The sequence below is a fragment of the Ursus arctos genome, unplaced genomic scaffold (genome assembly GCF_023065955.2).
Source record: "Ursus arctos isolate Adak ecotype North America unplaced genomic scaffold, UrsArc2.0 scaffold_19, whole genome shotgun sequence".
Classification (NCBI taxonomy): Eukaryota; Metazoa; Chordata; class Mammalia; order Carnivora; family Ursidae; genus Ursus; species Ursus arctos.
In genome coordinates, this window is record NW_026622863.1 from 6,955,497 (window position 1) to 6,978,850 (window position 23,354).

The 23,354-nt window shown below is 36.7% G+C and overlaps 1 protein-coding gene across 2 annotated transcripts in view; it reads left to right on the forward strand.

Moving 5' to 3' along the window:
- The window catches only part of LONP2 (lon peptidase 2, peroxisomal), a 99,774-nt gene that overhangs the window by 46,618 nt on the left and 29,802 nt on the right, over positions 1 to 23,354 (forward strand). For both annotated transcript variants that reach the window (XM_026494709.4, XM_044382367.3), the window contains 3 exons: positions 10,320 to 10,470; positions 13,405 to 13,531; positions 17,004 to 17,137. In XM_026494709.4, coding sequence (XP_026350494.1) covers positions 10,320 to 10,470; positions 13,405 to 13,531; positions 17,004 to 17,137 — 412 coding nt within the window. The remainder of the gene's footprint in view (positions 1 to 10,319; positions 10,471 to 13,404; positions 13,532 to 17,003; positions 17,138 to 23,354) is intronic.

The following is a 23,354-nucleotide window of genomic DNA, read 5'->3' on the forward strand; positions in this document are numbered from 1 at the left end:
TTAAAGAGTTTTCTTGTTCTGTGGAATGGTGTTGTCACCCTTGTTGAAAAATCAATTGACTGTAAATGCGGGAGTTTATTTCTGGACTCCCAGCTCTATTCCATTGATCTGTGTTTCCATCCTTGCGCCAGTACTACATAATCTTTAATTTTGTAGAAGGTTTTGAAATCAGGAAGTGTAAATCCTCCAGATTTGTCCTTCTTTTTCAAGATTGTTAGCCGTTCTGGGTCCTTCCTTATGAATTTTAGGATCAGCTTGTCACTTTCTACAAAAAAGGCAACTGGATTTTGATAGGGATTACTTTGAATCTGTAGATCATTTTAGGGAGTATTGCCATAGCAATAATAGTAATTCTTCCAATCCATGAACATAGGAGTCTTTCTGTTTATTTAGGTCTTCTTTAATTTATTTCAACAGTGTTTTGTGGTGTGTTTTTTTAATTTTTATTTTTTTTGTTTAAATTCAGTTAATTAACATATAGTGTATTATTAGTTTCAGAGGTAGAGTTCAGTGATTCATCAGTTGTATGTAATACCCAGTGCTCATTACATTATGTGCCTTCCTTAATGCCCATCACCCAGTTACCCCATCCCCCCACCCCCTGCCCTCCAGCAACCCTCAGTTTGTTTCCTACGATTAAGAGTCTCTTATGGTTAGTCTCCCGCTCTGATTTCATCATTTTATTTTTCCCTCCTTTCCCCTCTGCTCCTCTGTTTTGTTTCTTAAAGTGGTTTTTGAATATATAAATCTTACAGTCCTTTTGTAAAACTTATCTTAAATGTTTTATTCTTTTTTATACTATTGGAAATTGGTTTTTTTCATGTCTTTTTCAAATTGTTTGTAGCTTGGGTAAAGAAATACAATTGATTTTTGTATATTGGTCTTGTATGCTGTAACCTTTCAGAACCTGTTTATTAGTTCTAGTAGTTTCTTCAGTGGATTCCTTAGGCTTTCCCATGCCCAAGGTCATATAATATACAAATAGAGATACATTTACTTCTTTCCAGTTTTAATACCTGGATACATTTTTTTTCCTACTTGCCCTGGCTAGCACCTCCAGTATGATGTTGAATAGAAATGGCAAGATCTGTTCAGATTTTCTATTACTTCTTGATAGAAATTACTTTGAATAGTTTGTCTTTCTAGGAATTTTTCCATTTCATTTAGGTTACTGAATTCGTTGGCATACAGTTGTTCATAGTATACTCATGTATTTTTTATTTCTATAAGGTTGATAGTAATGTGGCCGGATTCATTCCCGATATTAGTAATTTGTGTACTCTTCCTGCTTTCCTTAGTCAACATGGCTAAATGTTTGTCAATTTTGTTGAACTATTCAAAGAGCCAGGTTTTGATGTATTGACTTTCTCAGTTGCTTTTGTCTGTACTGTTTTGTTTATTTACTCTCTAATTTTATTATATCCTTCCTTCTGCTTTCTTTGTGTTCAGTTTGCCGTTCTTTTTCTAGTTTCTTAAGGTGGAAAGTTAGGTTATTGGTTTGAATTTTTTTAATATATGCTTTTGCAGCTGTGAATATTCTTATAAGCACCACTTTAACTGCATCTCAACTTTTAGTAAGTTACATTTTTGTTTTTATTCATCTCAAAATATTTTCCAACACCCCTTGTGATTTCTTTTTGACCCTTTGGTTATTTAGGGTTTAATTTCATATTTTTGTGAATTTCCAGTTTTTTTCCTTACTCATTTCTGATTTCATCACATTGTGGCCAAAGATTATACTTTGTATGATTTCAATTCTTTGAAATTTCGATGTTTATTTAATGGCCTTGTTTATGCTCTGTCCTGGAGAATGTTCCATGTGCACTTGAGAAGAATGTGTATACTACTGCTGTTGTTGGATGGATTGTTCTCTAGATGTTTGTTATGTCTAATTGATTTATAGTATTGTTCAAATCTTCTATATCCTTGTTGATCTTTTCCTAGTTGTACCTATTATTGGATATATAGAGAGAAGACTTAGATATGGATAGTCTATATCCATATATAGATATCTAGATATATCCATTTGAAGAGATTTATTATAAGGAATCAGCTTATGCAATTATGGAGTCTGGGAATTCCAAAATCTGCAGTGTGGACTGGCAAGCTCAAGACCCAGGAGAACTGACGGGCAGATGAAGTTCAAAGGCAGTTTGCTGGAGAATTTTCTCTTGCTCCAGGAGACCAGTCTTTTTGTTCTATTGAGACCTTCAGCTGATTAGATGAAGCCCCTCCATAAGGTAGAGGCCAGTCTACCCAAAGTTCATTGATTTCAGTGTTAATCTCATCCAAAAACACTCTCCAAATTGACACATAAAATTAAACATCATAAATAACATATAAAAACTTAGCTTCAGTAAGTCCCCCTTTCCTCTGTCCTCCTTTATACGGCTATACCATACATAATATATCTCTACATTGTAAGCCTATCAACACAGTAATGTACGGTTGATTCTCATTATTGCCATAGTTGTGTTCTGTAAAATTGCAGCAAATACTGAATTAGTGAATACTGAATTATTGCTCTGAGGAGAAATAGGCTTCTTTGACAATCAGTTTGTCAGTTGATCAGTACATAACCTGGTTTTATTTGTGTTTCTGTTTAAAGTTACCTTATTTAATATGTATTGTTCGTTCATTAACATTGAACTCATGACCATCAACACTATAAACTCATGCCTAAATGAAGCTTATATAACACATGTATTTTCGTCCATAAGGCTTGTCACAGCCTTGCACTTACAAACACTAGACAGCACTTAAGTACTGCTTTAGGGGGTCTTTTAAACAGCAAAATCGCTAATGAAAAGGACAGAAATGCAAAGACATGGCGCTAAATAGGCTGCAAGAAGGATACTTGTTTAGAGTATGAGAACTGTAACAAGAAGGCAGGGCCTCATCTTGTTTGACCTCAGCTGGGAACATCCACCTTGGGCTTTGTGTTTTCCTGTGTCTGCAAATGACTACAGAAGCACCACAAGTATTAATTTTTGAGTTATAAATAAATTCTAGGCAAATTTGCAAATGCAGAAGCCATGAATAATGAGAACCAACTGTAATTAATTGCTTTGTGAAGTCTTTTGAATCAGATAAGAGAAGGTCAGAGTTACAAACGAAAAATACGTTTGTAGTGTCTTTTATATTTACCAGTGTAATTATTTTAACTGGTGTTCTTTGTTTCGTTGTGTAGGTACAGCTTAGGGTCCTTTCACTTTAGCCTGTAGTATTTCTTGTAGTGTGGTCTGCTAGCTATAAATTCTGTCAGTGTTTTTTTTATCTGGGAATACCTTAATTTCCCCTTTATTTTTGAAGGATAGTTTTGTCGGATATAGAATTCTTGGTTGACAGATTTTTTTTCTTTTAGCATTTACAGTATTTCCTTTACTGCTTTCCATCCTTCATGGTTTCTAAGGCAAAGTCAGCTATTAATCTTATGGAGGATTCCTTGTGTTTAATGAAAGCGGTATTTTCTTTCATTGCTTTAAAGAATCTTTTTCTTTGTCTTTTTACAGTTTGACTGTGATAGGTCTAGGTTTTAATCTGTGCACCTATATCACTTTTGTTGAGCTTTGTAGATGTGTAGATTACTGGTTTTCATCAGATTGGTAAGTTAATGGCTATTATTTTTTCAGATATTCTTTATGCCCCTTTCTCTTTCTCTTTTTCTCAGACTGCCATTATGAGTATGTTGGCAATCTTTATAGTGTCCGATAGATCTCTGAGGCACTGTTCATTTCTTTGCATTCCTTTTTCTTTCTGTTCACCAGACCGGACAATCTCAGTTGACCTGTCCTCTTGATTCTTATTTCTGTCAACTGAAATTGCTGTTTACATTTAGCCCCTGTAGTGAATTTTTTGCTACTGTATTTTTCAACTCTCAGATTTCTACTTGCTTCTTTTTTAATAATCCCTGTCTTTTTATTGATATTTTCTCTTTGTTGAGACATCATTCACATAGTTTCCTGTAATTCTTTAGGCATGATTTCCTTTAGCTTTTGCCTTTTAGGTTCAGTAAAATACACATAAAACTTGCCTTCTCACTGTTTTTAAGTGTACAGTTCAGTAGTGTTAGGTATGTTCACAGTAACGTGCAGCCAGTCTCTAGAACTCTATCATGTTGAAAAACTGAACCTCTGTATTCATTAAACAACAATTCTGCATTTCTCACTCAGCTGCTAGCCACTGCTATTCTTTCTGTTTCTGTAACTTTGATTAATCTATATCCCTTATTAAGTGGAGTCATAGAGAATTGTCTGTTCGCAGTTGGTTTATTTTGCTTTGCATAATGTCTTCAAGATTCATCCATGCCATTGCATTAGTTTTTGAACATATGTGTAATAGCTGGTTTAAAATCTTTATCTAAGAAGTCCAAACATCTGGGTTTCTTCAGGGACAGTTCTATTCACTGCTCTTTGTGTGTGTGTGTGTGTGTGTGTGTGTGTGTGTGTGTGTGTGGTTTTCTTTTCTGTTTTTAAACCATACTTTTGTGTTTTTTTGTGTGCCTCATAATTTCTTTGTTGAAACTGAACAAATAAGTATTACAGTTTAAATAATGTAATCAGACCCCTGCATACACAAGGTGGTGGTGGTGGTGCTGTTTGTTTGTTCAGTGACTTTCCTGATCTTTCTGTAAAGTCTGTATTCTTTGTTGTATGTGGCCACTGAAGTTACTCAGCGTCTTTATTGGTCATCTAGTAATTGGACAGAGATTTCTTTAAGCACTTGAACCCAGAGGTCTTCCACTCTTTGTCAAAGGCTCTGTGTGTGCTTGTGGAGGTATGCCATGAACCTTGGGCAGATACTTTACAACTCTGCCTTAGCTATCACTTCCTGCTGGTACGCAGCCCCAGCGTCTGCCAGAGGTGAGCTTTTAGGGCCATCTCTGATCTTCCCTTATCACACTTACAGTCCTGTGTGTGTGCATGACCTTCAGGATTCCCTGGGATATTTCAGAGTTTTTTAAAGGCTTCCATGAATATCGCATTCCCCGGGTTTTCCTTTTAAGGTTTTTCATCAGCCTGTTGTTAGCCCCAGCTGGTATCATGGCCTAAGGTAGCTGCAATGTTAAACACTTGCCTCTGGTTGTTTTTGACAGATGCCCCAGGGATAGGGCTGTTCACACAGAGAGTTCTCTGAGTCAGGTCAAATACAGATAAATCCTGACAATGGGGCTCTTCCAAGGAACTGCCCAATAGGCCAGATGGTGACAGTTGTTTGGGGAAAGGGCATTTGGGGAGTTCTAATCCTCTTCTGCCCCCCCCCCCCATTTTTGCTAGGCTACTGGTTTTCACAGCTGTTGTGGGACTAGTTTTTCATTGCTGTTAGGGAGAGGCAGAGCTCCGTAATTCCTTATGCTGCCATTCTAGTGGAAGTGCTTCTTCATACATTTAGTTTTAATTCTGTGCGTAAATGTGTCATTGCTCTGATCCTTTTATTACTAATCTATTGTTTAGATGGAATACATCTTCAGATTACTTCTTCCAGGGATTTGTGTGTAGGTTATGTTTTTGAGGTCTTTTATATTTGCTAACATGTCTTTGTTTGCACCTGTAATCTTCATACCTTTTGTTCACATATTTTGTCAGTAAAAATTTTTGAAAATCTATCTGTATATATACAAATATATATATAACAAACAAATGTTTGTGATAATAAGATATCATAGACTGGATGACTTTCATTTTTTTAAATTATGTTATATTAGTCACCATACAGTACATCGTTAGTTTTTGATGTAGTGTTCCATGCTTCATTGTTTGCGTATAACACCCAGTGCTCATTGCAATATGTGCCCTCCTTAATACCCGTCACTGGGCTAGCCCATCCCCCTACCCCGCTCCCCTCTGAAACCCTCAGTTTGTTTCCCAAAGTCCGTATTCTCTCATGGTTCATCTCCCCCTCTGATTTCCCCCCCTTCATTTTTTCCCTTCCTTCTCCTGATGGCCTCCATGCTATTCCTTATGTTCTATATATAACTGAAACCATATGATAATTGTCTTTCTCTGCTTGACTTATTTCACTTAACATAATCCCCTCCAGTTCTATCCATGTTGATGCAAATGGTAGGTATTCATCCTTTCTGATGGCAGAGTAATATTCCATTGTATATATGGGCCACATCTTCTTTATCCATTTGTCTGAGGCTGGATGACTTTAAAAAAACAAACCCAGAAATTTATTTTCTCACAGCTCTGGACTCTGGAAGTCCAAGATCAAGGTGTTGGCAGGTTTGATTTCTCCTGAGGTCCCTGTCTTTGGCTTGCAGACTGCTGCCTTCTCATTGTGTCTGTGTCACATGGTCTTTTCTCTATGCCCATGCATCCCTAGTCTGTCTGTCTGTCTTTCTGTCTGTCTCTCTTCCTCTTCTTATAAAGGATACCAGTCATAATGGATTAGGGCCCCACCCTTATGATCTCATTTAATCCTAACTATCTCCTTAAAGACCCGGTTCCAAATACAGTCATATTAAGGGGACACAATTCAATCCATAGCGAAGAATATATATGTAATATACATATAACATGTATGTACCACTGTACTAATGTTATATACTCATATTCGTAACAGTGAATTTTAAAAGGTAATTATTATATTTTTAATGACAATGTATTCTAGTTGTATCATTGTTTTTATTTCATAATTTGGCTATCAAAGCTTATTCAAGAAATAAAAGTGTCTCTGTCACTTTCTTATTCACATCTTTGCCTCTAATAATTAATATTTTGCAAGAATCTTTTAAAACTCCATTTATTCATTCATTTCTAATTGATAAAACCATTTAATCAGACTTACAGGGACTGCAGTACACTGTAAGTACAGTGCAAGCGGGTAAGTCAGGGCACCACAGCCAGCCCTTTCACACTATGAAATTTCCACTCTTAGGACATCTCCTAATGTGATGTGTGCTCCCAGTGAGGGTATTACTTCCATTTTGTACATTAAATATTTTAAAAAGGAATTTCTTTCTGGATTTAACTGGATTTCTTTCTGGTTTATGGATAAAGATGAATATATAATACTAATATTGTCTGCTTGCACTATGGTAGGTCATTTTAAATGTTCCACTTTTGTGACCATTGGCCTAAACACAAAATAAAATGTCGTCACAATTGGGTGGTGGGTTCATGGGTGTTCATTTGTTATGCTTCATGTCTTATGTGTATTATATATATTCTGTGTTTTAAGGATTTTAGAAATATTTTAAACTAGTCATAATTTTGCTTGAGAATTCTATATTTCAATAATAGTCTGTCATTTATTATTGCACAAGAGGAGTCTGATAAGGCTTTTCAATCCATAGTGTTGGACCTTCCAGAATATTTTCTTGGTTATTTCTTTAATTATACTGTATTTTAGATTTGTTGAGACCTTTTCTGTAGTTATGTCAATTAGCTGTGAATTAGATATCTTTATTTTTTACATATCTATCCCCTTATATAGCTTTAGTGCCTTTTTCTCCGATGTTTTGGATGTTTTTTTCACATTTGTCCTTATCTGTTACTTAATTTCTATAGTATTAATTATGTGTGACTTCCAGACTTGATTTTAGTTGTTTTATTTTACTTTATGTTTTACTTTTTGTTCTGGAAAATTTCAACCATAACGAAAGTAGAGAAAATAGTATCATGAACCATATAAACTCAGCGTTCATCCTTAACAATTATCATCTCAGAGTCAATCTTATTTCATCTATTCCTACCCATTCCCCAATGCTGCTTCTTTTTATTTTAAACCAAATTTCAGACATCATATCTTTTCATAAATATTTAGTATCTGTCTCTAAAAGATGCAGACTTTTAAAAAAAATACAACCATATTGTCATACCTAAAGATGACAGTTACCTAGTCATCTCTAACGGGTGGAGTGTACTGCTGGATTGCCTATGAACATCTGTAGTTGTCTTGCCAGAAATTATTACTGAAGAACAGTTCTCAGCATACACCCCTCCCAATAGTTTATTCCACCTCTGATTTCATGATCCTAGGAATAAAGTGTCATATCATGGCTATTTCCATTTCCAGTCAGACTGTGTAGGTAGGAATTATAGTCCTAGGATGGATGTAGAAAAACTTTTGAATGAGAAGAGAGAAAAAACAGCTCTAGCTGCTCTCGAAAACAGCTCCTGTTTGTGGATGAGTTGGTCCACGGAAGCCTTGGGTCTCTAAAGTTCAGGGGAAAAGCAGAGGTTTGATGGCTATAAAGTTCTCACTGTGGGGCGTCTGGATGGCTCAGTCAGTGAAGTGTCTGCCTTTGGCACAGGTCATGATCTCTGGGTCCTGGGATAAAGCGGCTCAGCGGGGAGTCTGCTTGTCCCTCTCCTTCTGCTGCCCCCCTTCCCACGTGTGCTCTCTCTCTCTCAAATAAATAAATAAAATCTATGAAAATTCTTACCGTAATTTTTATCTCTCCAAGGACTCACCTATGTACCCTACGGTGCATCTGAATAGTGATTACTAGAAATTATTTTTATCTGGCTATTGATCAGTGTTTCTGCACTTGATGCAAGCCAAAAGGCCAAGAAGCGATTGATCAGTGTTTCTGATGTTTTTTAAACTCTGCATGTTCTTTTGTGTTTTCCTAAGTAAAAGGCAGAGGCAAGCAAATTGAGCATTACTGGTTTTCTCTTCTTAGAACCCAGATGTCCTATGATGCATTTTTTAAAGACCTCATTCATAGTTCAGAATCATTCATTTATTAATTTTCCTACTTTCCTTAAACCCGATTGTCTTTTAATTTTAAGAGAAAAAAATTACTTCACTTGGACAGGTCTCACAGCCATTTCTAAAACTTATCCAACATGTATTAGATTTAATTAGAGCCATTAAAGAATAGGTTTTTATTTAACCAGATAATGGATTTAACTAAGATTGCCCTATTTTCATACATTGATTAACAGTTTTCAGGTAATTGGTAGACAGTAAGATTACTCTTAACCAGTTCTGTACTGTACACAATTAGTATGGTCTTTGATGTCTCAAAAGTACCTTATTTTTATAAGGTTAAACATTATTAAGTCTTATGAAAATATGAATAGAACTTTCTGGGAATTGTCTTCTAGATAAACACTGAGTTTCCAGTAATAATGAATATTTACCAAATTCAGGATTCTCTGTAAAGGCCTTTGAATTAAGACTAACTTGTAGATATGTTTACCAATAAGGAAAGCTTAGAAAGGAAATCAGCAGCAGGGAAGAGCTGGTGCTGTGGTAAAATTCTCATTGGTAAATATTTTAGTCCATTTACTTCCTTTTTGAATATGTATGTCAACCCTGTTTATATTTATACTAATCTAGTGTAAATGAAAGTGATAATATGTTAAAGATTTAGAACACGTAGAAGGCACCAAGTCCTGTGTAGACCTCTCCACAGAGAGTGCCTGTGACTTGGAGCATTTGAGCAATAACCTAAAGAAGATACATTCTTTCATATCCAGTTCAACATTTTAAGAATCTAATTGATTATATAATTCCTCAATTAAAATATTTTAAGAGATATGGATATTTTGTACATTAAAAATTAAAGTTTTGTTCTAACACATTTTTTTAATTTATTTTTTATTTTTTTTTAAGATTTTATTTATTCATTTGACAGAGAGACAGCCAGCGAGAGAGGGAACACAGCAGGGGGAGTGGGAGAGGAAGAAGCAGGCTCCCAGCGGAGGAGCCTGATGTGGGGCTCGATCCCAGAACGCCGGGATCACGCCCTAAGCCGAAGGCAGACGCTTAATGACTGAGCCACCCAGGTGCCCCCTAACACATTTTTTAAAAGTGAATTTTTCCTTGTGCTATATCAGAATATAGCAGCATAGCAATTTTTACTAGTTTACTCTTGTTTGGAATTCTCCTTTCAGTTAAAGACTTTATAACCAGACTTACTGATAATGTTTGAGAAGCATACTAACTTTTATGTCTTACCTACGATTTTCAAAATACAATACACATTTACTTTCTCTTTCCAAAGCGGTTAAGAGAGGATGTGTTACCAAGAGGGAAACTGGTTCTGTAGGATTGGTAACTTATTTATGACCACACAGTCAGTAATTAGTAAATAAATTTAAGAACAGAGTTTGAAGGGATAATTTTTGCTTTTTTATACTTTTATATATTTTCAAAAGTTTTGACATTGAACGCTGTAAGTATTTAGAGCATGGGGAATGTAAAGAATGGTGCTCAGGTTTTAGTGTTATCCCCGTGTTTCTCAAACTAACTATATTGAACAGAATTATCAACTCTGCTAATAGATCATGTGCATTTCATGTGTGTTTTAGCTTTCTATTGGAATTACTGAGTTTGTTTAAATGTTTATTGTTCTCTCACAGGTGTTGGATCCTGAACAAAACCATAACTTCACAGATCATTATCTAAATGTGGCCTTTGACCTTTCCCAAGTTCTTTTTATAGCTACTGCCAACACCACAGCGACTATTCCACCTGCCTTGTTGGACAGAATGGAGATCATTCAGGTCCCAGGTACCTGATTCGTAAATAAAATCAGTATTTGATAATTTTTGCCTTTCTGAGCAAAAATTTAGTTGTGCTTTAAGTTGTGCTGTGAAGTTTTGAGTAAAAAGTTGATTTGCCAGTGTATGATCTTCAAAGTTCTCAGTATGGTATAAACCAGCTTTTATGTAAATTCAGAGTCTGGAACAACACAACTTTGTTTTAACCATGACATACAAGATTGTGTGTGTGTTGTGTTCTGTAAGACATCAAGAATAAAGTTCGCATAACAATTTCAGACTTAACTTAGCATTAAAAAATGATTTCCAGTATCTTAGAAAGTAAGACATTCTTCTTTGAAACAGTTTCTAAACTTACATATTAAATAATTTTTTTTCAAAACGAGTCTGAAAACCAAAAATAGATCTTTACATGGTCAATTTAGCTTCTGGCCTATAAGATTTTTTTTTATAATAATTTTTTATTATGTTAGTCACTATAGAGTATATCCTTAGTTTTTGATGTAATGTTCCATGATTCATTATTTGCGTATAACACCCAGTGCACCATGCAATATGTGCCCTCTTTAATACCCATCACCAGCCTATCCCAGTCCGCCATCCCCCTCCCCTCTGAAGCCCTCAGTTTGTTTCCTGGAGTCCATAGTCTTTTGTGGTTCATTTCACCTTCTGTTTACCCCCCCTTCATTCTTCCCTTCCTTCTCCCACCGATCTCCTTCCTATTTCTTATGTTCCATAAATGAGTGAAACCATATGGTAATTGTCTTTCTCTGCTTGACTTATTTCACTTAGCATAATCTCCTCTAGTCCCATCCATGTTGCTGCAAATGTTCTGATGGCTGAGTAATATTCCATTGTATATATGCATCACATCTTCTTTATCCATTCATCTGTTGACGGGCATCTCAGCTCCTTCCACAATTTAGCTATTGTGGACAATGCTGCTGTGAACATTGGAGTGCATCTGGCCCTTCTCTTCACTACATCTGTATCTTTGGGGTAAATACCCAGTAGTGCAATTGCTGGATCATAGGGTAGCTCTATTTTTAACTTTTTTTTAAATAATATTTTTTTATTATGTTAGTTACCGTACAGGGAAGAAGAAAGGGGGAGTAAACAGAAGGGGGAATGGACCATGAGAGACTATGGACTCTGGGAAACAAACTGAGAGCTTCAGAGGGGAGGGGGGTGGGGGAATGGGATAGGCTGGTGATAGGTATTAAGGAGGGCACGTATTGCATGGTGCACTGGGTGTTATACACAAGTAACGAATCATGGAACTTTACATCAAAAACTAGGGATGTACTGTATGGCCTATACGATTTTAAAAGTTTTTACTATGTCTGAGAAAGTGTAATCATTTATTCTTGTTAAGAATTGCATCCTAAAGAGTTGCTGAACTTTATTACATCTGGCCTCACTTTCACATAAAACTGCAGGGTGCTTTAAATTCCTCTTCTTTTTAGTTGTTTCTGCCAAGTAATCCCTATTTTTTTCTTTTTACCGTGTCTTCTCCTTTACTATATTGTGTAAGATAAAGTCCTTTAGTTACTAACACTAAAAAACCCCAGTGTTTTCACTTTCTTTTAATTGCTTAGAATTATTTTTCCCTAGAAGAGATGAACATAAGTGGATATTTGTTAAAATGAAATAGAGAAGAATTGGAATATATTTTGATTCTAAATATAATCTAAATATGTATTTCATATTAATTTGAAATAAATTTTTACTATCAAGTGAATGATAATTGCATTTCTTAATTACCCGTGAGCCCTGCAGGTTTCGATACTTAGTTTTAAAATATGGTGGAGTAAAAAATTGCTTTGTGCAGATTTAGAAGACTAAAATAGGGGTGCCTGAGTGGCTCGGTCAGGTAAGCATCTGCCTTTGGCTCAGGTCATGATCCCAGGGTCCTGGAATGGAGCCCCATTGCGGGCTCTCTACTCAGCAGGGAGCCTGCTTTACCCTCTCCCTCTGCCACTCCCCCTGCTTGTGTTCTCTTGCTCCTGCGCTCTTTCTCTCTGTCAGATAAATAAAGAAAATCTTTTAAAAAAAGACTAAAATAAGTAATGAGACTCAATTGCTTGGAAACTCCCAATTAAGGCAGAGACTGCATAAGATACACTGACAGGAAGTGAAATAATCAGGACAGCTGCTGCACAGGTAGACATATGATGCCAGTCTCTTCCTGCAGGTTCGAGTATCCCATCTTCTACGGTTTGGGCATTTTTTATTTCCTTTTCCTACTCAAAAGCTATCTTATCAGTTCTTTTTTTTTTTTTGCTTGTTAAATGAGAAGGGGGCAATTAGCTTAAGGAGAATTTTTTCTTACAGGATTTAAAGACAAATCTATACTCCTAAGGCTTTTAAATAAATAAGAACATAAAGTCTTTTAACTATATGAATTATATATATAATTCCAATATGTATAGGAAAAAACCTCTATGGGGATGTCTTAGTTTCTGTTTTGTTGCTTCAATTTAGAGCTCCTTTGCTGCTCTTGCCTTGGAACCCACCACTGACTTACTTGAATCCTTTGTTGTTGTTGTAAATTGTTTCAGTTATGTATCAAATTATGGTAGAGACAAGAGATATATTATTTCCCTGTTAAAGAATAAAAATTCGTATTTGAGTTAATTATCTTAGAGATTTGACTGAGAGTTTTCCTCTTCCTTGAGAAATACATTAGTTAATCAAGAGACTTTCAAACCTGTGCTTAGTAAACGCTTTTTTTTTGTTTGTGGACACAGTTGGAAATTTCAACAATTACTAATTGGAGGTTAAATTTCTTTATTCTGATTATAATCTTAGTTGAAGTAACACTTAAATTCATTCTAAATCCAAGATCCATTAAATCTGCATTTGATTCATTTTTTAAGAATGTGACACTGTGGAAGCTGTGTGAATAATTAACAAAATAAGATCTCTTTTTTTTTTTTTTTAGGGTATACACAAGAGGAGAAGATCGAGATTGCTCACAGGCACTTGATCCCAAAGCAGCTGGAACAGCATGGGCTGACTGCGCAGCAGATTCAGATCCCGCAGGTGACTACTCTAGACATCATCACCAGGTCAGTCAGCCGTCCGAGGCCTCAGTAATGTTTGAGTCTAAAAAGGAGACAATTTTACTGGCAACTCACAGCATCCATTTCTTTCTCTCCACCAGATTCCCAATAAGCATTCCCATAACGTGATTTACACAGGGCTCCATATTAGGCAGAAGTTCATAGGGAAAGTACTTAAAGTATCTTCATAGCTGAGCACTTCAGTTAAGCCAGAATTTCAGCTTTTTCCCAAGAGCGGTGTAAGGGATTCATTGATAAATTAAGAATCAAAAACAAGGAAAATATCGAGACACCTTATATGCCCCAGGATCTTAAAAGTTAAATTCTCTTAAGAATTGCATTGCTACTTTGAAACACCTGGTTTAAGTTATTCATATTTTCTTTTCTTCTCCTTGAGAGATTTTAAACATCCTTACAATTTTCACCTTTGGAATGCACACCAGAACAATAGAGAGGGTGCTTTCCCAAGTCAGGTACCAAGTGCTTAAGCCTGGGGCAAGCGGTATGTGAATTCTCTGAGTAGAGCATTGCTTTGTCTGATTTATAGATTGCATGTTTGAGTGGAAAATATATCCTGTTGAGAATTTATATCTGCAACAGCCTCTTACAGTTTTCCTGGCTCGGCGTTACAGGTCCATTGCATCATCTGGCAAATTGTGTCAGGCTGCCAAACGCTCCTCACGCAGTCCTCTCACAGTAACTGCTGTTTTTCAGGAGAAGCAAAGTATCTCTCCATTTTGAACTTTGACTTAGAGTTTGGCCAGACTGCTTTTTGATCTAAGCCAGCCTTCTTATGGAAGTCTATTTGGAAGTCTATTTAAATTTATACACAAAACAGTAAGACTAGATCTGACCTGAGAGTTCCTTCCCTTAACGTGTGATTCATTGTGTGGATAATGCCAGGAGAAATAAATTAGGTGATTTATATGGCGAAGTCTTCCAACAATAATGTTATTCCAGATAACACCCCTGATGCCTTTGGGTAACTTTCAACAAGTCACTTAACCTTTTTGATAGCTTCCCCATCTGTAAATTATGAGTGAGAGAACAAAAATATCTGGATCGAAATAATAATGACTTCAAAAAGTAATGATTATTTGCATTTCCCAGTTGTTGCTTGGGGAACTATTTCTTTTTTATACATGTGTTAGCTCAAAACATCAAATATTAAAAGCTATGGACATTAGGAAATATCTCTGAGCAGTTTTAATATTTTTAAAAACACCACAGGTATTTGCTACTCCAAGCAGTTTCAGCTGTTTAGTGAGTTACCAAGATTAGGGTGTAGTTTTTCATCTTTTGATGTGTTTTTCATCTTTTTGTGTGTCATAGTCCCATAATGTTCAGGAGGAGGGGAGGGGAGGGGAGGGGGTCTTAGATCTCATCTCGTCCCACCTCCCTCCTTGTGTAACTAGCCTACTTGAGTTCCTCCCGTGCTGGAGGGCTCACTGCTGTCTACTTCTCAGTAAGTAAATTGTTACAAAATAATTTTTATGTTCACCTCCCTAGAATTTTCTAGTTCTGCCCTCTACAAGCACCTGGAATCTAAGGGTAAATTTGTCCCTTGTACAGCCCTTCTGGCATTAAAAAAAATGTCAGGTCCAGTTCCCATAAATGTTCTCTTTTTCAAGCTAAATGTCCCTGTTCTCTTTACCATTCCTCTTGACCCACTCTCAAGACTTCACCTTTCTGATTAGTCATCTTGAATGCTGCCTGTGAAACCAGTGTCCCCTTTAAAACGAAACACCCAGAGTGGAACTCAGTATTTCACATGTAGCCTGAGCGGTTCATGGTATAAGACCACCAGCTTTCCTATTTTGATTGTAGTAATTTATGACTGTCTCAAGACTCTGAGCTTTTTTAGGTTATTCTCTTGCCTGTGGCACTTAACAGTTACTGAACATCCTTAGCTGTTTTTCATAAGAATTTCTGCTAAATTTGGTCTGTCTCATTCTGTACTTTTAGGGTGGGGTTGAATTTTATAAAACCCAAATGTAGAAGTCTGCAGTTATGTATATTTTGTTGTTGGTCTCAGCTACCGTTGCAGCAAAGGAATTTTTTTTCATCTCGATTATCATTAGTTTTAGGTCCTCTGGAAATGGGCATGTATAGCATCTTCATGCTCGTGTCATAGATAGGAAACATCACTTCTTATTGAATACTGGTGATTCCTCCCTTTTTGGCTTAAAAATACTAAACAGGGATTGTTGTGTCTAGTTTCTTTCAGTCAGCTGTTAATGTTATACTGTCTGCATTAGCTCCTGACCCATTATTCTGACCACCTTAAAAGAAAAAAAAAAAAAGAAAAAAAACAGTATTTCATTTGTGTTGTTGTGGACGTCATTATTTCTGAAAGTTCATTCCGAACTTCCTGGTACCATTTCTGGGTGTTCATGTCGTTCCCCTGTGAGCTTCCTCGATCCCTGTTCTTTCATCTTCTGTCCAGACCTTTAATCTGAGCTCATCAGCGAGTTGTCTAGGAAGTTACATTGGGTTTTTGTTTTTGTTTTTGTTTTTACATGTTGGCTTGTTTATTTTTAACACGCCTCCCTGTTTTCTTCCTTACTGAAATTATATGCAGTTGTGTAATAACGGACTTTATGCTTACCTCCTCCTATCCCTTTGATGGAAATGAGTTTGACTTTAGAGTGTTTTTGCCAAGAGTTTTTATTTGTCTTTTCTCAGAACTTTTGAAATCTGATGCCCTAAAGTCTAGAATATGAGTCTAATCAAATCCAGTTTTTCAGATAAATCTATATATTCTCTGCCTGATGCTACCCATTCAAGTCCATCCAAAGTTCGGTGGCCAAAAATGGTTGTGTTAAATAATGGTTTATGAAGTGGCCTACAGAATTTAAGTCTAATGTAAGTTTTTTTAAGACAGCTCTGCTTAACCACATTTAGAATCTTCTACACAAATTCACTATGCCTGTATCAGCATATTTTCCTTCTTTAGAAGTCTCTAAGAAAATACACTGAATAGAGGTGACCAGCACAGTTCCTAGTAAAAACTAGATTTCTAAGATTAATTTTTGCTTTAGTTGGGAAAATTTTATTTTTTTGATTCTTTCAGCAATATTTCAAGTATCATAAATTCGAGTAGAATTTTCTTAAATTGACAGATTTTGCTTAAGAAAGCCCTTACACATATCATCAAGGAGTAAATGATGTCCTGTGTGCTGCCAAATTTACTTTGGCAGTGTAAATTGAAGAACCGAGGATTTGTTTTTAAATATAGGATAATAGTTGAAGATAAAAATCCCTATAAAGGGGAAAGTTATACCTGAAAATACGTCTGAATACTTAAGAAATAACAGTACTTTAATGAGGAGTTTTTAAATGTGAGGAAGTTAGTACTTAAGAAAATGTAATGAACTTTTAAATATATGCTGTTTCTTTAGTATAAATGTTAATCATATTATTTCTATTTTCACAAGTGGTGTTTAGCCAAAAATAAAATATTTTCCTTTGATGACAGGTATACCAGAGAGGCAGGGGTTCGCTCTCTGGACAGGAAGTTTGGGGCCATTTGCCGAGCTGTTGCTGTGAAAGTGGCAGAAGGACAGCACAAGGAAGCGAAGTTGGACCGTTCTCATGTGGCTGAGGGAGAAGGTCTGTGGCGTTGATCTGGGGCTCGCAGTCTTTGTGGTAGGAGTCAGTGGCAAAAAAAGTTGGCCATGGAGGGATGGTGTTGGGTAGCCCTTGGAGCGGTGGCACATACTACTCCACCAGTAGATACATCCAGCGAGTAAGTGATAACTCAACTTTGATGTATTTTATCAAGAGGATTCTCTTTTACAAATAGTAGAGAGTTTCAGCTGAAATAACACTCAATATTAATGATTTAAGGATATCATGAATTCCTCCAGATTTACGATGGCGTGCTTTACGTATGGGTTCTGGTATTCTCTTTTTTCTTTCTGATCCAGGCTGTTGTAAAGTCTTTCAGTATTTATAGCATAAAAAGTTATTACACCAGTTAAAAAATCCAAGCTGTCCAAATACTGCAAGGGTAGATATTTGTACTCTGGAAGAGCTTTATATGTCATAATTTGTTTTTCTCACACATTTTCTTTGATAGGTATACGATTAAAATGTAATTTAAATTATTTTTTCTTAAAAAAGTAATTGTGGAGGTGGTGATAGGGAAAGAAAGGGAAGGTTTCTGTTCCTAAAATTAATCAAACGTGAACATTTCCGTTAGTACCCAGTTAGAATGTTTTAACTTCTTGACCCAGACCCATACAGGGTCTCCGTTCGTCATGCCATGCTGCTGCACAACTTGCCAGAACTTGCTTTAACCAACATGACTTGAGTAGTAGGGAATCGAAATTTCCTATAGTAAAGACGTTTATTAGATGTTCTACCAGTTCCATAGCTCTTTCTAGAACAGTTTGATGAATGCGGTTGAAGAACCGTAATTTGTGATACACTTAGTGGAACAGATGTAAACATCTTCCGTGTTTCTCCTTCTGTTGCTAAGCACAGTGCATTTTACACTTTATCAGGAGATCGGACTTGCATATAACCCTCCTATTTCCAGTGTGATGCTTCACCCCCGCTCCCACTGTGCCAAGAACCTCCCTGGTTCATTTTCTCCAGGGAGTAAACTTCCCATCTTCTGTTGAACTGGAGAGGGGTGGTGTCCTTGCTGTATGGAGTCGGGGTAGGGATCTCAAGCTGTAATTGTTTGTTCCACAGACTTCAACATTTTTCTGTTTAGTACCATTCCTCACTAATATTTTCAGGCTCAAATTTCCAAACCTTTGTAGCATTTTATGGATAACATTAAGGTTTCTCCTTTCTGTAGCCTAAATGTTACTTCCTGTCCACCCACTTTCTGTTTTCCAAAATATTGTCAGCATCTCTTCCTAGCGTTGCCTTTCCTTTCTTACTCTTTTTGTTCTTAAGGCTTTATACTTTTTGAATTTCTTAATTGTCATTTTAGTAGGATTTGGAGAGGAAGTTTAAGGATAAACACATGTTCAGACCATCATTTTCAAAAATCTGCATTTTCAAAAAGTGCCTTAGGTGAATGATAGCCTATCAAGAATGGAATCACTGGGATAGCTGACAGTGACAGTGGAAAACTGAGGTATTTTTTCCTCTTCTTCTCTTTCTAAAGATAAGGCCTAGATCCTCCTGAATTTCCCCCTTTTTATTCTTAGAACATTCCCTTTGTGCTGTGGACTGAAGTACCTGAGCCTGGGTCTTTTAAGGTCTAGACAGACAGTGGAATGAATTTATCTAGTTAGCTTATTTTGAAAATTGTGTTTAGGATTGAGATGGTATGTTTGGGGATTTATATAGATACATTCAGAGGGATTTGAGGCCAAAGGAATCTTCCCGTAGTTATGCAGTGCTTAATGTTTATACATACATCCATTAGCATATTTCCAATAATGTCTGTGATCATATTAGCTATTTAAAGATAACCCTGAAATATTCAAGAACGTGTTCAAACAACTTATGAGCTATGTGGGAACATAGAGTTTTTCATGGCAACATTTAATTAATTAATTTATGTATTTATTTATGTATTTATTTAAAGTTTTTATTTAAGTAATCTCTACACCCAACATGGGGCTCAGACTCAGGATCCCAAATGATAACACACCTAAGCAGATTTGAGTAGTTAAGATATTACCTGGGTCACCCAGGTAAATAAATAATTAGGATAAATACTTGTCTTGATGGTGATTTTGGTTGTGGTTCTCATTAGAGGCCTATGGACCCTAAGCTACTTCTGATGTTGTAAGATGCCCTTGAGTTTACTGTAAATGGCTCTCCTCCAGATGTTAGTAAGATAATTACAAGGTATCTTGAAATTAGTGTTTATCAACTTAACAATTCCAAAAGGAAAATTCCTACAAAAGGGTCGATAACAGGTTTTTATGCCACAAAGTTCAAACGGCTTAATAACTGAAAGTTTCTCATTAAGAAATGAATTATTGAAAATTGGAGTATAAAATAGAACAGTTGTTTTAGAAATTTCAAGGAATGTAGTGAGGGAGTTATTTTTAATGTTAAAAATATTGCTGGACTTAGAGTTACTGCCAGGAAGAAAAGTAATTTCAGGCCACAAGCTTCAAAACAGGCAGAAACCTCCAGTGTATCGAACACACTTTCTGGAGTAGGCCCAGAAACACTAGTCTGTGAACAGTTGTCTTTGTATTTGTGGGGTCTGAACTGGCAGTTAAACAGAACAAATAATAACGGAGTTTTAAAAGCCTGGTGAGATTTATAGTTGATCCACGTTAGAGGAGGAATATTTATGGTTTTCGGTCACTTACCCATGAAGTATGGGAATTACTTCATAAAAGCAGTGCTGCCTATGTTTTCTGCATGTGTACTAGTGTATTCTTAATTGCCCTTTTCCTTGCTGGGATATTAGTTGGGTTGGGAGATCAAAACAAATATATGTGGCTAAAGTTTTATTCTCCTTTTTGCCTGCCTTTAGCTGCGTACACAGATGTCCGATTTATTCACTTTTTTATTACATTATGTTAGTCACCATACAGTACATCCCTGGTTTCTGATGCAAGGTTCGATGATTCATTAGTTGCATATAACACCCAGTGCACCATGCAATACGTGCCCTCCTTACTACCCATCACCAGTCTATCCCATTCCCCTCCCCCCCCCGAAGCCTTCAGTTTGTTTCTCAGATTTATTCACTTTTGTGTCTTTGGATGTTTCTCTGTAAAGAGTCAGGCAAATGTCCATTTGTTCAAGTACTGCTGTATCATAAATGTCCGTTTAACATTAGTAGGATTTTCCCCTCAGAAATTATCCTCAGGAAAGGATTTGTATTGTAATCAGTTCTTACAGTTTTTCAGGATATGGAGCAGTCTCTGTTTTTGAAAAAGACAGTGTTATTAGAGAAGCTACATTAAACTTAACTCAAGCTGTTAGTTTCTTATTTCATAGAAAGGATTGAAAAGTTAGCTAGGAAAAAAAAAAGAACACAGATTTAATGGTTTTTTGTGAAGTATGTGAGATGCCATTATAAATTAGCTTTTAAAAATCACTTAAAGCAATACTGTGTTTTATGTTATGAAGATTGCAGATACTTATAGGAAAAGTGAATTAAATTAGTTAACATGTGAGAAGTGAGTAGGTACTCTGGGCTTGGGATGGAATTTCCCGTGGTGGCATCGTACACAGTTCTAGACAGTCTGGATAGCTAGTTTAGTGTTAACTCCTCCAGCTTGTTCTTCAAGATTGCCTTGGCTATTGTAGGTCCTTCAAAGATCCATATAAATTTTAGAAGCAGCTTGTCAGTATCCACCAATTAAATAAATAAATAAAATCTCCTGATACTTTAACTCTGCATTGAATCTGTACATCAGTCTGGGGAGAAGTGACAATTTGATATTATCGTATCTCCTAATTTATGACCAGCTTCGTTTATTTAAGTCTTAATAGATGTTTTAAGTATTTTAATAGTTTCCAGTGATGAGCTTTTGCATACTTTTTCTTTAGGTATATTCCTAGTTATTTGATCTTTATGTATATTATTGTAAATGGTATTTTTAATTCTTTATTTTCTGATTTTGTTGTTGCTGCTGTACAGGAATACTGTATTGACCCATATCCAGCAGACTTGCCAAATTGACTTGTTAATTCTAACTGTAGATTCTTCTGGATTTTCTGCATACACCGTCAGTCATCACAAATGCAAATAATGTCAGTTTCTGTTCTTCCTTTGCAGTCGTTACACCTTTTATTTCGTGTCTTCCCTAATGCACTAGATGGGACCTCCAAGAATATGTTGAATAGAAATAGTGATGATAACCAAAGTAGGCAGAAAACAAAATGTGTGAAGAAATTACCAGCCTATATAGCCTTTGTTTTGTGCCCTTGGACCAGCACTGCTCACCTAATTGGCTATGATAAAATATCATCTGTACAGGATTCTCAGTAGCTGGCTAGTTAGCCTCCTGTTCAGTTCATATCCCTTCACAATTCAGTCCCCCCACAATAAACACCATGCCTTGCCTGTTTGATTCTGTTAACAGTTACATATTTATAAGCTTGGCTATCTGTTTCCCCATCCCTAGGAAAATAGAAGCTGTAAGTCAGAAAAAAAGCTGAGTGGTTGGGTGGTTTGAGTCATAGGCAATAGGATTTGATGTCAATGAAAACATGCCTATCCTCTCATGAGAGATACCCTGGGGACGCTGCTGACCATAAAATGCTGGCTAGACCACAGATCTAACTCTGTGGCACTTTCTGTAGTTTGGTCTGGATCTCAGTTTGCGTTGCATTTTGACCACATGTTGTTTCTCCGATACGTTTGCCTTGTGTATAGCAGTAAAATCAACCTAATATTAAGTGGAAGAAGGTAGATATAGTAGCCTTAATTTTTTTGGTATGTCCCTTCCAGACAACTTTACAGTTAAAAATGCGTCAAGATAAAATATTTGAATTTTATAGCACCAGTTCTCCGCATTCATTAACTTCAATTCTTCCAGGGAACCACACTACTGATGGGGGGGCGGGGGGGGGGAGGTATCCTGCCACAGCCTCTAAGTCAGCTTGGTACTGCCAGGGGTCAGATGCCGTGGGAAAACCGTGTGCTCAGGGGTTTGGATGCCTGCTCCTTCCTTGTGTTTTTTGTCACTTTACATCCCACTCATTTCCGAGTCTAGCTCTTCTCTAAGCCTTTCTTGGATCCACTTCCAGGAGGAATCCTCTTCTGTCAGGCCACCTTCAGGGTTCTTTGTTGTGGCTTCCTGCCATTGATTTCTCAGGCCCTGAGTGTCCTTTATGATAGTTATTTTAAGTGTGCCTCCTTTGTAACCAAAACAGGAAGCTGTTCCTGCAGGAGAAACAAGGGTTTTGATCCTTTCAGTTTTGTTTTGTTTTTTTTTTTAGTCAGTCTTCTGTAAATCTCATTCATACCCATTCAGCGTCTACTGTCATGAACGCATTTCTTGTAGTAATGGAGAATACTGTATATAATATTATTAGGAAGTGACCTCAGAGCTTAATGTAACTTTTTGCTAAATTTTTTATCTTTGACTTCTTGGAGCAGTCTTCTGCTTGTTGCAGAACTACCTCTCTCTTTTGGATTTTACATTAGTTATTTAAGGCTATATAACGAATTACCCCAACATTTAGTAGATTGAAGCATTTAACAAACATTTATCATCTCACAATGTCCATGGGTCAGGAATTCAGGAGCAGCTTAACCTTAGCTGGGGAGTTCTGGCTCAAGACATCCCTGTAGTCAAGCTATCCGCCAACTGAAGGCTCAACTCAGGGAAGATCTTCCAAGGTCGCTTACGTGGTGGTTAGCCGACTTCTGTTCCTTGTTGACTATTGGCCCGGCTTGAGTCTCTCACCACACAGGCTCACTACATGGCCACTGGCTTCCACCACCACCCCGTCCCCTGCCCCGCGAGTGTGGTACATGAAAAGGGAAAAACAGAGTCTAAGACAGAAGCTACAATCTCTTCTAATCATCCCTCTCCCACATTCTGTTGGTCGCACAGACCGACCCTGGTATGATGAGAGATGGCACTGCGCAGGCATGTGAATTCTAGGAGGTGGGGATTATTGGGGGTCATCTTGAAGATGGCTCTCACAGATTCTTTTTTTCGCTTAAAGAAGGCTTTTATACATCTCATTTCTACTAATACAACCCCCATTTCCGAGAGCTGAAATAGTTTGTTTAGAGTTCTAAAGAAAACCTGTGGTTTGGTTGTTAATAGAGAGTGGAAATTTCTGTGCTGCAGAACCAGTTAAGAGTAGCTACATTATTCTGTTGGCTAGGCCTTCAGGGGAGAAAAGCTTAATAAGACCCACAAGCAAATGAATAGTT